The 11,312-nt window shown below is 43.0% G+C and overlaps 2 protein-coding genes across 3 annotated transcripts in view; one reads left to right on the top strand and one right to left on the bottom strand.

Annotated features, from left to right (window-relative positions):
* Eno4 (enolase 4) overlaps positions 1–10,007 on the top strand; it is a 34,248-nt gene extending 24,241 nt beyond the window's left edge. The window contains exons 11-14 of the mRNA XM_008827334.2: positions 925–1,120; positions 4,155–4,222; positions 4,748–4,865; positions 6,172–10,007. Coding sequence (XP_008825556.1) covers positions 925–1,120; positions 4,155–4,222; positions 4,748–4,865; positions 6,172–6,317 — 528 coding nt within the window. The 3' untranslated portion in view covers positions 6,318–10,007. The remainder of the gene's footprint in view (positions 1–924; positions 1,121–4,154; positions 4,223–4,747; positions 4,866–6,171) is intronic.
* Shtn1 (shootin 1) overlaps positions 9,394–11,312 on the bottom strand; it is a 115,713-nt gene continuing 113,794 nt past the window's right edge. Inside the window, exon 17 of one of the 2 annotated variants that reach the window (XM_008827336.3) lies at positions 9,394–11,176. In XM_008827336.3, coding sequence (XP_008825558.1) covers positions 10,954–11,176 — 223 coding nt within the window. In that variant the 3' untranslated portion in view covers positions 9,394–10,953. The remainder of the gene's footprint in view (positions 11,177–11,312) is intronic. The other variant, XM_008827335.2, reaches the window with a different exon arrangement.

Raw genomic sequence — 11,312 nt, 5'->3', positions numbered from 1 at the left:
CCCTGGGACTGGAGCTATGGACAGTTGTTAGCTGCCATGTAGGTGCTGGGATTCGAACCCGGGTCTTCTGTAAGAACAACCAGTGTTCTTAACCGCTGAGCCATCTCTCCAGCCCCTGATTTTATGAATTTGAAAACCATCTGTATACTGAATATTTGTTCTCCTGAGACAACTAACTAGATTTGGGGATAATAGGAGAGACAGATCTCATTTGGAGTTTCTGGACTTCTCAGTTCCATCTCCCGTTTCCTGACCCAGGCTACATACAGCACTCTTAGAAAATACAGCTGAGCTCAGGGCCTTGGGCTCTGTGACGACAGTGCTGAAGCTCTGACCATAGCTCTGTCAATGTGATAGGACCCACCTGCCCAGTCAGTAATAATGGGATAACATGAACTCTAGCCCAATGGCTGGGAAGGCTTTGTGCATATAGGTATATGCACATATATAATACATATAATTTGTTAAATATGCATTTCATCTCATATATGGTCACATCATTACCAATTCAACAGCCTTGACTAATAAAGAGGGTCAAGGTCCCTTGCAAGCTCTATTTGTTTTGTTTATTTAGTATAAATAATTGAAAAAAAAACCCTTCTAACCAGCTAGTCTTTAATAGCATTACGGATGAAACAGTGGACAGTGATAACCTGAGTTCTAAGAACTCCACAGTCAATGTGGGAATAATATTTAATGCACTCGCATTTTTTTTACAAGATGTTTAAGCTCAAATTAAATGACTTGAAGCTTCTCTCCATGAAGCTTGCTAATTTGTGTAACTACAGTACAGGGATCCTTACAGCAGAGATATAAAAGAAAATGCTTTATGTATCTCAGTGTATAATGTGATTATGTGCTATGATTCCTATTGTCTCCTGATGGTACTCAATGCATTACAGTAATCCACTCTTATTTACCCAGGACTCTGAACAGTGGGACAGCATCTATAACGCTCTGGCTTCCAGGTGCTACATCATTGCAGGAGCCGCATCCAAAAGCATCTCCAAACTCCTAGAACACAGAAACATCAGCACCCCCAAATCCCACGGGCTGGTTATAAAATACACAAACCAAACCACAGTGTCTGACTTGGTGGAAATAACCCATCTTATTGACGGTGAGCAAAAACACTGATCTGAAGGACCTGTAATGGTTTGATTACGCAAGGAGCCAAACCCATGCAGCATGTCAAAGTTAATAAAAAGCAAAGACTAAATCTTGAAAGCAGAGAGCCTAGCCATTTGTGGGGAATTGAGTGCAGCTCAGTGCCGCATGCTGTGATGTTCCACAGCAACCCTAGTTCATAGGATCAGATCTTTCACTGAGGGCCACTGCACTGCCAGCTTTGCAGCAGGGCAGGGCTTTCTGTCCCTAACAGGAGGACTAAAGCCTGGATTTTTGTGAGAGGGTACAACCGTCTTAGCATACCCATCTGTTTGTTTTAGGCTGTGAGTTTGGTCAAAATGAGTACTCAGCCCCCATTGCTAAAGAACAGGTCTGAAGCGCTGAGTTCTGCTCTGGGGAATCCTCAATACCTTGCCCATGTTTCCAACACAGTACAGTACTCAAGCTCACAAAATGCTTGGCATTGGCAAAGGCATGGTGGCACCAAGAACCTCCCGGGAGCCAAAGAGCCAGATCTGTTTAGCCTGCAGCATGTTGCTAAGGACTTGTGAATTCCCTCTTCATCCCCGTCGCTCTGTGCTTGCCTCACAAGTATGAGGACCTGAGTTCAGAACTCATGCAAAAAGCCAGGTGTGCTTAGAATCCCAGTGATGGAATGATGGGAAGTGGAGACAGGTGGATCCCTAGAGCCTGCTGGCCTCCTCAGTGGTGTTCCAGACCAACAAGAGACCCTGTCTTAAACAAAAAGACATGTGAGGTTGTCCTCTGGCTTCCACATGCATGTGTACACATCTATATGTGCTTACCCACACATACCCATAAACACACACACACACACACACACACACACACACACAGAGATTTATCTCCATGAATCTAGGAGATTTTCTGTGTGGAAGAGTGAGCTGTGGTCATTCTCCCATAGACAAAGCCTAAGCAAGGATGTGGTAATTAATGTGATTGAAATAAACTTAGCTGCCTATCATATACCCAGACCTCAGGGCCATTTTATTTTGCATTGACTTAGGGAATTTGGAACTAGAGCAACCTCAGCAGTCAAGGAAATGGTAAGATCCAGTTGGGAGAAACAGCTTTTCCGTCAGAACAGAGGACAGGAGGGAGGCTTGCTCTCACACCAGGAAGCTACCTCCAGGTTCGCGAGGCTGTGTAGCAGTAAGGAAACATCTGGAAGCGGGCTCCTAGCCAGGAAGCTGGGACTCGAGCAGGATCGCAGAATGGGGACCAAGGGATGAAGTGAGAAGCAGAGGGTTATCGCTAGTGGGTTTGGGATGAGAGGGGAGAGCAGCTCTGTGTAGTGCAGACAGCAGCTATTTTAGGCTCACAGGTTGCTTACAGCAACCCTGTGAAGTACACAATGCACTTTCTTTCCATTTTACTGATGAGAACTTGAGGCTTCAAGAGGTTAAACTCTCTCATGACCCTACAGTGACCATACTTGCTCCTTTTCAGTTCCTTATTTTCAAATTCTACCACCTCACAGTCTGGACATACGCTCCTTTGGCCCAGAATGTTTTGCCCTGCCATTCACTTAGCTAACTCCTCTTCATCCTTCAGGTCTTGACTTAAATGGAGTGTCTACAGGTGTCCACACCACCCCTGACCTACCCATTCCCAACTGGTTCTGCTCTGAACCTTCATAGTTCTCCGTAGTGCTGACCATGATGATTTTGTGTGGCCTTTGAAGGGCTTGTGTCCCCCAATGCACCGTAAACTTCAGTGAGTTCATAACTATCCTGTGTATCTATGCACGGTGCCTGGATGATGACGGTTGGGACTAGGCAGGCCAGCCTCAGACCTGGGGCAGGTCTCAGAGCCAGCCTGGCAGCCGGGGGCTGGGGCAGGTGGCCAGAAGGTGGGCTGTCTGCCCCTGCAGAGGGGACTGGAGGTGCCTGATGGAAGGCTCCAGCCCTGGCCTATCTTCTCAGGCTGGCTACTCAGCATGGTCCTGCCTCTAAAAGACACTGTCACTATAGAACTAGAGTTGTGCCCTTTATAGAGCTTGGCAAGTTTCAAGGGATTTTGAAATCCTCAAATGTCTAAATGTTAGCAACTCTGAATTATCCAGAAAGATACTCCTTTGAGTAAAATTCTCCAGGATGGAATGAGAAAGCTTCTCCATCAGCTATAAACTCTACACATACCACCCTCGAACTTACCACATTCCATTGGTTCAGAGATGCCCATTCTTCTACATTAAACAGCAACAAAATGGAATCATATCTTAGAGCTGTTTTTAGAAAAGTTGTCCGTCTGATCTGCACACCCTCCTCTCGGTTTAGTGATGATGATGTTGCATCTTATAATCTGTGTATCTTATATAGAATGAAACATGCTTTTGTGTGTGCATGTTTCTGTGTGTGTGGGTGCATGTATGCTTGTAGAGGTCAAAGGACAACCTCTTCTTCCACTTTGTTTGAGATAGGATCGCTTGTTCATTTTCAGCTGCACAGGCCAGGCTTGCTGGCCCCCGAGCTTCCAGGGATTCTCCTGTCTCCACCTCTCATCTCCCCCTTAGAAACACTGGGTTCACAGCCGCTCACATTATGGCATCCAGCTTTATGTGGGTTCCAGGGATTCAAACGCCTTGCTCTTGTATGGCAAGTACTTTTATCCATTAAGCCATCTCCTCAGTTCCTATTTATTATATCTTTTTGAGACAGGGTCTCCTTGTAGCCCCAGCTGGGCTGGAACTGGCTGCTGGTCTCGAAACTCACAGAGATCCGCCTGCCTCTGCCTCTAGAGTGCTGGGATTAAAGGTGTACACCACTGTGCTCAGCTGTTTTTATTTTTTAATAGCATCTAAGGCACAGAAAAAAAGGACCAAACAGATAAGCCCCAGGCAATAAAAATGCAGATGTTTGGGTGAGAATTCTTAGGTGGTCAGATAATTGGTTCTTCACTGGAACTCTTAAATCTCTAGCCAACTTCTAGTTTTGATCCCAGAGGCTTTCATAAATCTGAATTGCTTCCGTGACACACATAACTGACAGGAACTGCTCTTCTAGGTAAGAAGCACCTTGCTGTCCTGGGAAGCACGGAAGCCGAGACGTCTGATGACAGCCTTGTCGATTTGGTAAGTGCTGAACGGTGGTCAATTGCAGAATTGCCAAAACACTGCTTTTATCACGAATTGGTATTTCAGAGAAATGCAATCTTTGGTGGAGAAAGTCCTGTAACCTTTTATGAAATAGACTTGTTTCCTCCCAGACAGCTCCCTTTTGCAAAGAGCTAATCTTTGAACTTTTAAAAAGAGGCAAAATTGAAATCCAGGGAAAATGATGGGCACAGTGAAATGACTGGGGTATGCGCTCGCAATCTTCCCTTCTAAAATGAGGTGTCAAAGGCCAGGCTGTGCTCAGATGAAATAGGGGCTTTCTCAGGACTAGTCAAGTGCCTGATGGACAGTCAGTCACACCATCTGTTTGCCTTTCAGCGCTCAGCTTGCCAGCAGGCCATTTTGCTTCCATAAAGGTAGCAAACCAGTTGCAAGAGGAAAAACCCCCAACAGAATGCCACCATAGTCCCCTTCTCTTTAAAGGATTGCAGCTTAGCAAAAGCACGACTCTCATATTTAAAATAGGTTGTTTCCCTCCTTCAGGCTGTTGGACTCGGTGCCCGATTTATCAAGTTGGGGGGTCTTTCCAGGGGTGAAAGGGTGACCAAATACAACCGCCTCCTGACTATAGAGGAAGAAGTCATCCACAATGGAACATGGGGTATGTGCAGCTTTCTCGCTTTGTTTTCGCTTAGCTATGAATAAGGGAACAAAGATTGGAAGGGAGGGAATAGAAGTCCCTCGGCAGGAGGGCGGGACAATCCAAAGACCATAAATCCGTGCTGTCAAGACCAGGATGGCACTCACCACAGTCTATTGTTGTCTTAATGGATTATCTATTTACCTGAATGTTTAAGACTCCCAGCCTTCTTCTTGCTGAATAGGCTGCTTGGTGCTTTTCAATAGAATTAATTGATTGGAATCTCCAAGCCTACCTTTTGTTATGGCCCAAATTATACTTAAGGTTTCTCTGCACAGCCCCTGAAAGTTAAAGGCAGATGTTTTCCTGATGGCTCTAGGAAACAACTTGTTTTACTTCCAACAAGAAGACAGCGTGTTGATTTTATGTGGTACCAGCTTGAGAGAAATGAACCAATCAGTTATTAAATCCATCCTTTGTAAATCTGTGTAGAAGCTCTAGTGTCCTGGCTAGTGAGAATCTTCCTAAACACACATTTTGTTTTCTGTATTACTCAGTGGCTCAAAGGTGGTTATAACACACAGAGAAATATAAAGGGACCAATAAAAATTGTGATTAAAAACCTGTTATGTTTAATGTATACATGGGGATCTTGATACACACCCTAAGATTTATAAGAAATAAGGATATAATAGGAAAATATTTCTGAGTCATGTAAGTTAGTGTTGTTTACTGCATGATACTATGGCTTGTTTTTTTGTTACAGATAGGTCTAATTATATTGTTCCAAAAATCTTATCTTTTGTCATTGTGACTTAAGTCAATGGCCTCTTCCATTTCCAGTCAGACTTCCCAAGAAACCTAGCTGTTTCAGAGTATGAGAAAGAACTGGAGAGACCCAGCCCCTTCTCAGGCACTAGTACAACCCCCCCCCACACACTCTGAAATGGATTAAACGACTAGCGAGTTCTCCGACTCTTTTAAATAAACTTTAAGGGGACCCCAAACTGGTAAAACAAATAGTTCCACTCCCACTTTTGAGGAGATTTTAGTAAAATCTCAGCCACTGAAGTATGGGCGTGACTTACAAAGACCTGCCTGGAATGGCCTGCCGTGGTTTCCTTGGGATGGTTGATGCTGGTTTCTATTCACACACAGTAGTGGCCTCTGCCACTGTGTATCAGCAACAGGACACAACTCTATTGCCTAGCTTTAGTCCTATGTTCTACGAGGTCTGGATCCTTTCTGGGTCACGATTGTGGGACAAATAACATCAGAATCAGCACCACTGGATCAGGACAGTAAACTTTATTGTTGTTTTAAATAGGTTGCAGCGAAGAGCACAATTTTTCTTACTTTCAAGAGGGTGCTGAAAAGACACCGGAGGCCACTGCCACGATGCCCGAGGAAGTGCCTGGCCCCCTGGACTCCATCTTCCCCACGGAGGTTGTGGAAGAATCAACTAAAATATGAGCATTGTCAAGACAGGGCTGGACCCCTGCATAGGGCACAGCCACACCATGAACATGGCTTGTCTCCATGTCAGCTCTGCTCTTAACTGTGTGCTCTTTTTATTCTTTCAGTTTCACTGTTTGGTAAAATGTGTATTTGACAGCTTTGCCTGAAATTCTGTGAGCTTTGTTCTTCATCTGTCACATTCCCACGGGGACACTGGCTCTGCTGTCTACTTTTCAAGGTCCTGAGGCCAATGTGTTTTTGTTACTAGGTGTATACTCACTATGCACCTCATCCTTCACAAATCAGAATATCTCCAGAACCAAAAACCTAATTCTGTGAGCAGCTCTCGGCCCTGGGAACAGGAGCTCGTCATCTGTGGTTCTCCTGGCCCTCTGCCTACAGACACTTTTTTTGTAGGCAATCACAAGTACCAGAACGCTGCCTCCTTGGGAACAGCCGAACACCTTCATCTTAAGTTTCCTACAGTTATTTCCTTTCTCCTGATCCCTTCCTCCTGATCCCTTCCTCTTACGTTTTAGTTGTTTGTGTATTATTTTCTTCTTAGATCCTTTTTGGAATAAGTATTGATAAAAGTTAATAAAAACACTGGCAAATAAATATCCTTAATGATTATTTGATATCATCTTGATATCAAATGATACCAAATTCATGTTGATGGATTCTCCTCTTTTGTGAACAGAGGGGTTTTAACAGAGGAGTTCTAGAAATAAATATTCAAATATATAAATGTAGTAACATTAAACTTCTTTATATGGGTGAGTTCTTTGTTAGGGTTATTTCAAGGGCTCTTTGTATCTCCTGAAGATTATATAAATTGCCACGTCTTGGCCTGTAGCAGAATTGTCTGAGACTTCTAAAACAGTATATAAATTTTTGAGGACTTCTCTTTTGAAGAGAATGACCAAGGGAGCATCATGTTCTCAGAGTAGAACCAATCTCTTACTTTCAAAGCTACAATCTGAAACTGGTCTATGGCCATACCACCCTGAATGCGCCTGATCCCGTCTGAAATTGGCTCAGTGGCAGACTCTTGGAGCATGTCCTGGAGAATTGGTCAGCAACACTCTTAAGTTGCGGGAAATGTGTCACAGTTTTGTGGTTGTTGCTGCCTCTCCTGATGCTCAGCAACAAACAGTGGGGCAGAAGAAATTGGAAGGAAAATCCATTTAAAAGGCAAGACAGATGTAACTAGATGTCTAGCTTTAGCGGATGTCCTTGCATGCATGCATACGTTCACACGCAACCAAATTACATGAATATGCCTTGAAATGTATATAAACTATAATAAAAGCAGAAGAGATGACTTATTACCTTTACCAGGTCAACACTCAGAATGCAGTGTGGTCTTATTAACCTAACTTGAGAACTGTTCTGACCAGTGGCTAGGGAGCATTTCTTAGAGGGTGAAGCACTGTATGTATGCTCTTTTTCTCTCTCTGTCTGTCTGTCTCTTGCTCCATCCTTCCTCCCTCCCTCCTCCTTCTCTATATCCCTCTTTCTCTTATAAAATACATAATATTATCTATAAGGAGATAAAAGAAACTAGTCATAGCTCAGATTTAAAATGACCATGGAATGAGAAAATGTGTCTATAAAAGATGTCAAGCCATTCCCATGCCTGTGTAAGGACCCCTGAGGACCCTTCTGAGTTCAGTGACAATGACAGCCAGGTTACTTGTCTTTCACAACTTACTGGTATATATACTAACATGGCTTTCTGGTGGAAATGATTCATGCATGGTATGCCTTTACAAAAGCACTTCAGACTGATTTTAAGACCGTCATGTGGGCTATTACTTGCCCAATACACACCTCAAAGTGGTCAAGAAAGATAACCTACAATCATTTTTATGGTGCTTCTCCATTTTCAACAACCCTTTTACTGTTCACAAAGATAAGGAAGAGTTATTGGTTGGAGCCAAAACATCCTTCCCTTTTACTCAGGCCAAGCCAGGCTGGTGCTGGTGGCCCCGTTGGCTCCTGCCAAACAGAAGCCCCTTTGGCTGGAGAACTGTTAAAATGACAGATAGAAATTTCTGTGGGACTTGCTCAGACATAAAAGGGTGCAGGAGTTTTAATGATGTTCTTATATCCCAGAGGACAGACCCTTTCTTTTACTTAGCTGAGCAAAGGACCTGTATCCCTCTTTCTCACTATGGCTATAAAGGGTGTTAACCTTAGTCAAGAGAACTGCAGCAAGAAACCTAATCTATATTTCCCAAACAGAGCAAAATGCCCCGCTAGAGAAAACAGAGATGTGTAATTCCTCCTAACTTTAAAATGGCATGAGTTGATGCCTATGAACCTTTCTGTGCAAACAGCTAAGAGCATATCTTAAAGATACACAAGACAAGACCAGCTGCTTTGCCCTCAGATACGCAGCAAGGGACAGAACCCCAAAGCTGAGATGAAAGGGAAAACTGTAGGAAAAGATGAACAAATGGCTACATCAGATACCTTTGTACTACAGTCATTTGCAAGGCTCTGCGGTCACAGGGAAGGAAAGTACATTTTCAAAAGTCTAAAAAGCAAAGATGCTTTCAAAATTACAGGTTCTAATCGATGCCTAGTCTAGCCAGCACGTCTTGCCTAATGGTTAATTTTCTTCTGCTGGAAATGAGGCTGCTCTTAAACCACGTTACTTTGTCAATATGTGTGATGAAATAACATGGAAAGGTGGTGTGCCTGTTTTCATATTCCTAAACGCATGTAAGGGTTGTGGTACAACCTGGTGCCACACACAAGAAGCATGGAAGAAGACTTGTGGAGTATGAAAACTTACTGAAGTTATCCACTTACATTGTTTGACTATTAAAGAATGTCAAGATTGGCTCAGTTTGGAGACTGGAGATGTGGCTCGATCATAGACAGCTTGCCCTAGCATGTGAGAATTCCATCCCCATCATAGAAGAAACAACACAAAACGAAATAAAAACAAAGCGTTCTTCTAGGTTGGAGAACTAAAACATGTCAATAACCACAACTGACCCTTAATGAGAAACTGCTGGCGTGTCTTTTTTTAATATGCTGTGGTGAGGAGCGTTCAAATCACAAGCTAAGAGAACCCATCTAAACGGATTACTGTTTATAGTTAGCACATCATCTGGCAGTATTGTTCAGCTGGAGAAGCACACAGTTAAAAAAACATTGCATTTTAATTCCCCATGAGTAAACTGATAGGGAACTGTAAAATCAGCACTGAAAGAACACAGAAATAGTCAAGCATAATGAAGCTACAGCAAGATAATTGTCTCCAAATTGAGGAAGTCCACTCACCTGTCTCCCCTCCTCAAGCCAATGCTGGTAGCACACGTGCAAAATACAACACAACACAACTACTGCAATTATTACTATCGTTTTCTTTTGCCCTTAGGTGCGAAGCACCTGACAGCTACATGCTGAGTCATGCTAACAAAACTAAACCTTTCAGTTTCTTTAATAGTAAAATTACCATTACTGAATCATTGTCATAAAAACTGCATTCAAGTACATTACCACTTATTTTAAATAAACACCAATTTTGAAACAATCAACTTTGAAAACCTGCATAAGTTTTTTTTTTTTTAAATCCCTGATTACATTTCTATTTATTCACTGTGGTAGCCTGAAACGTTGTATTTTTAGAAACCACCACTTAATTTCCTCTTTATAAAAAACAACAACAACTGTGTAATGTAGTGAACAGCAGTGAAGCAAGAAAAACGTGTGCTCGTCACCTGTCCTCGCTGGGTATCAGAACTGCGGTAGAATATGGTGCTTGTGCCACACGAGTATATGGGAAAACAATTAACTCATGGCACAGAAAATGTGGTTTACCAGGTTATTACTGTTAAATTCAAGGTTTGGACTTTCACTTCACCACACAGGCCACCAGAACACTGCCCCTGAAGTCCTTGGCGAGCTTTAGGGCACAAGAGCTTGTGCTTCTCACACAATAGTTAATGATTAACTGTGACCTGAAGTACTGTGGAGCTTGATGCCAGCTCCTGAATTCTAAGATGATCTCGGTCTACCCTACAAAATGATGGAGCTGCTACAAGACCAGCTGATTTCCATGCGACTGCAGTTTCTCCATCCAGAGAGGCCCAGAGTCCAGGCAGAAGCTTCTTTGGGGATTTTTTTCTAATTTAGAATGAGTCTGGCTATTTAGCCCTAACTAGCCTCAAACTTCAGGCTCAAGCAATCCTCCTGCCTCAGCCTCCCAGGTGCTAGGAGCACAACACAGCTGGTTGAGAGACTAGAGAAGGCTTTTGGGATCATTTTGTTTGGTGAGTTCTGTTTATCCAGTTATCCACATCCACCTTGAATTTCCAACACAGTTGATTTTGATGAGTGGTACGCACATTTCCTACATCTGAATTTTCTGCCACCATCTAGAGGAAGTCACACTTTATGTAGTAACAGGAAAAAAAATCTTACCTCTATAAAGATCAAAATCTACTCAGAATGTGTATTTTGCTAAACAGCTTACTTATGTTTATAGTTGCTACTTACAAAAGGATACCAGGAAAGATGTGTGTAGCCAATACAGTGACCCGAGCAAGTGGGATGTCCAACAGGACAGTACGCCTAAAACGAACCATGTGCTTATAGAAAGGACTTGCAAACAGGTCGGCCCCCGGCTTCCAAATCAGCAGTTGGAACTCTCTGTCTCTCTTGGCTTTTCACCGCTGTCTCCTTTGTATTCTGGTTTCATCCTGCCTTCCTTCTCCTTGCATTGAGTTGGATCTTTTTCAGCGACCTGGTCTTTGGTTTGGGGTTCATGTTCAGGAACAGGATCTAAAACTACAACTGGTTCAGCTTGTTTTTCACTGCCCCTGAATTTTCTCCTGAATCCACCGTTACTGGGAGGCCTATGAAGAAGAGTTAGACAGAAAAATTACTAAGCAGAGAGAAAACGTTTGTCTTTCATATTCCTGGATTCAGACCAAAAAAAAAAAAATGTTTCAAAAAGAACAAAAGAAAATTTTTAATATGTCACCCCTTAAA

Source organism: Nannospalax galili, unplaced genomic scaffold (assembly GCF_000622305.1).
Source record: "Nannospalax galili isolate Female #2095 unplaced genomic scaffold, S.galili_v1.0 scaffold31, whole genome shotgun sequence".
NCBI classification, from domain to species: domain Eukaryota; kingdom Metazoa; phylum Chordata; class Mammalia; order Rodentia; family Spalacidae; genus Nannospalax; species Nannospalax galili.
The sequence above is the reverse complement of the archived record's forward strand: the minus strand, read 5'-3'. Positions and strand labels throughout refer to the sequence as shown.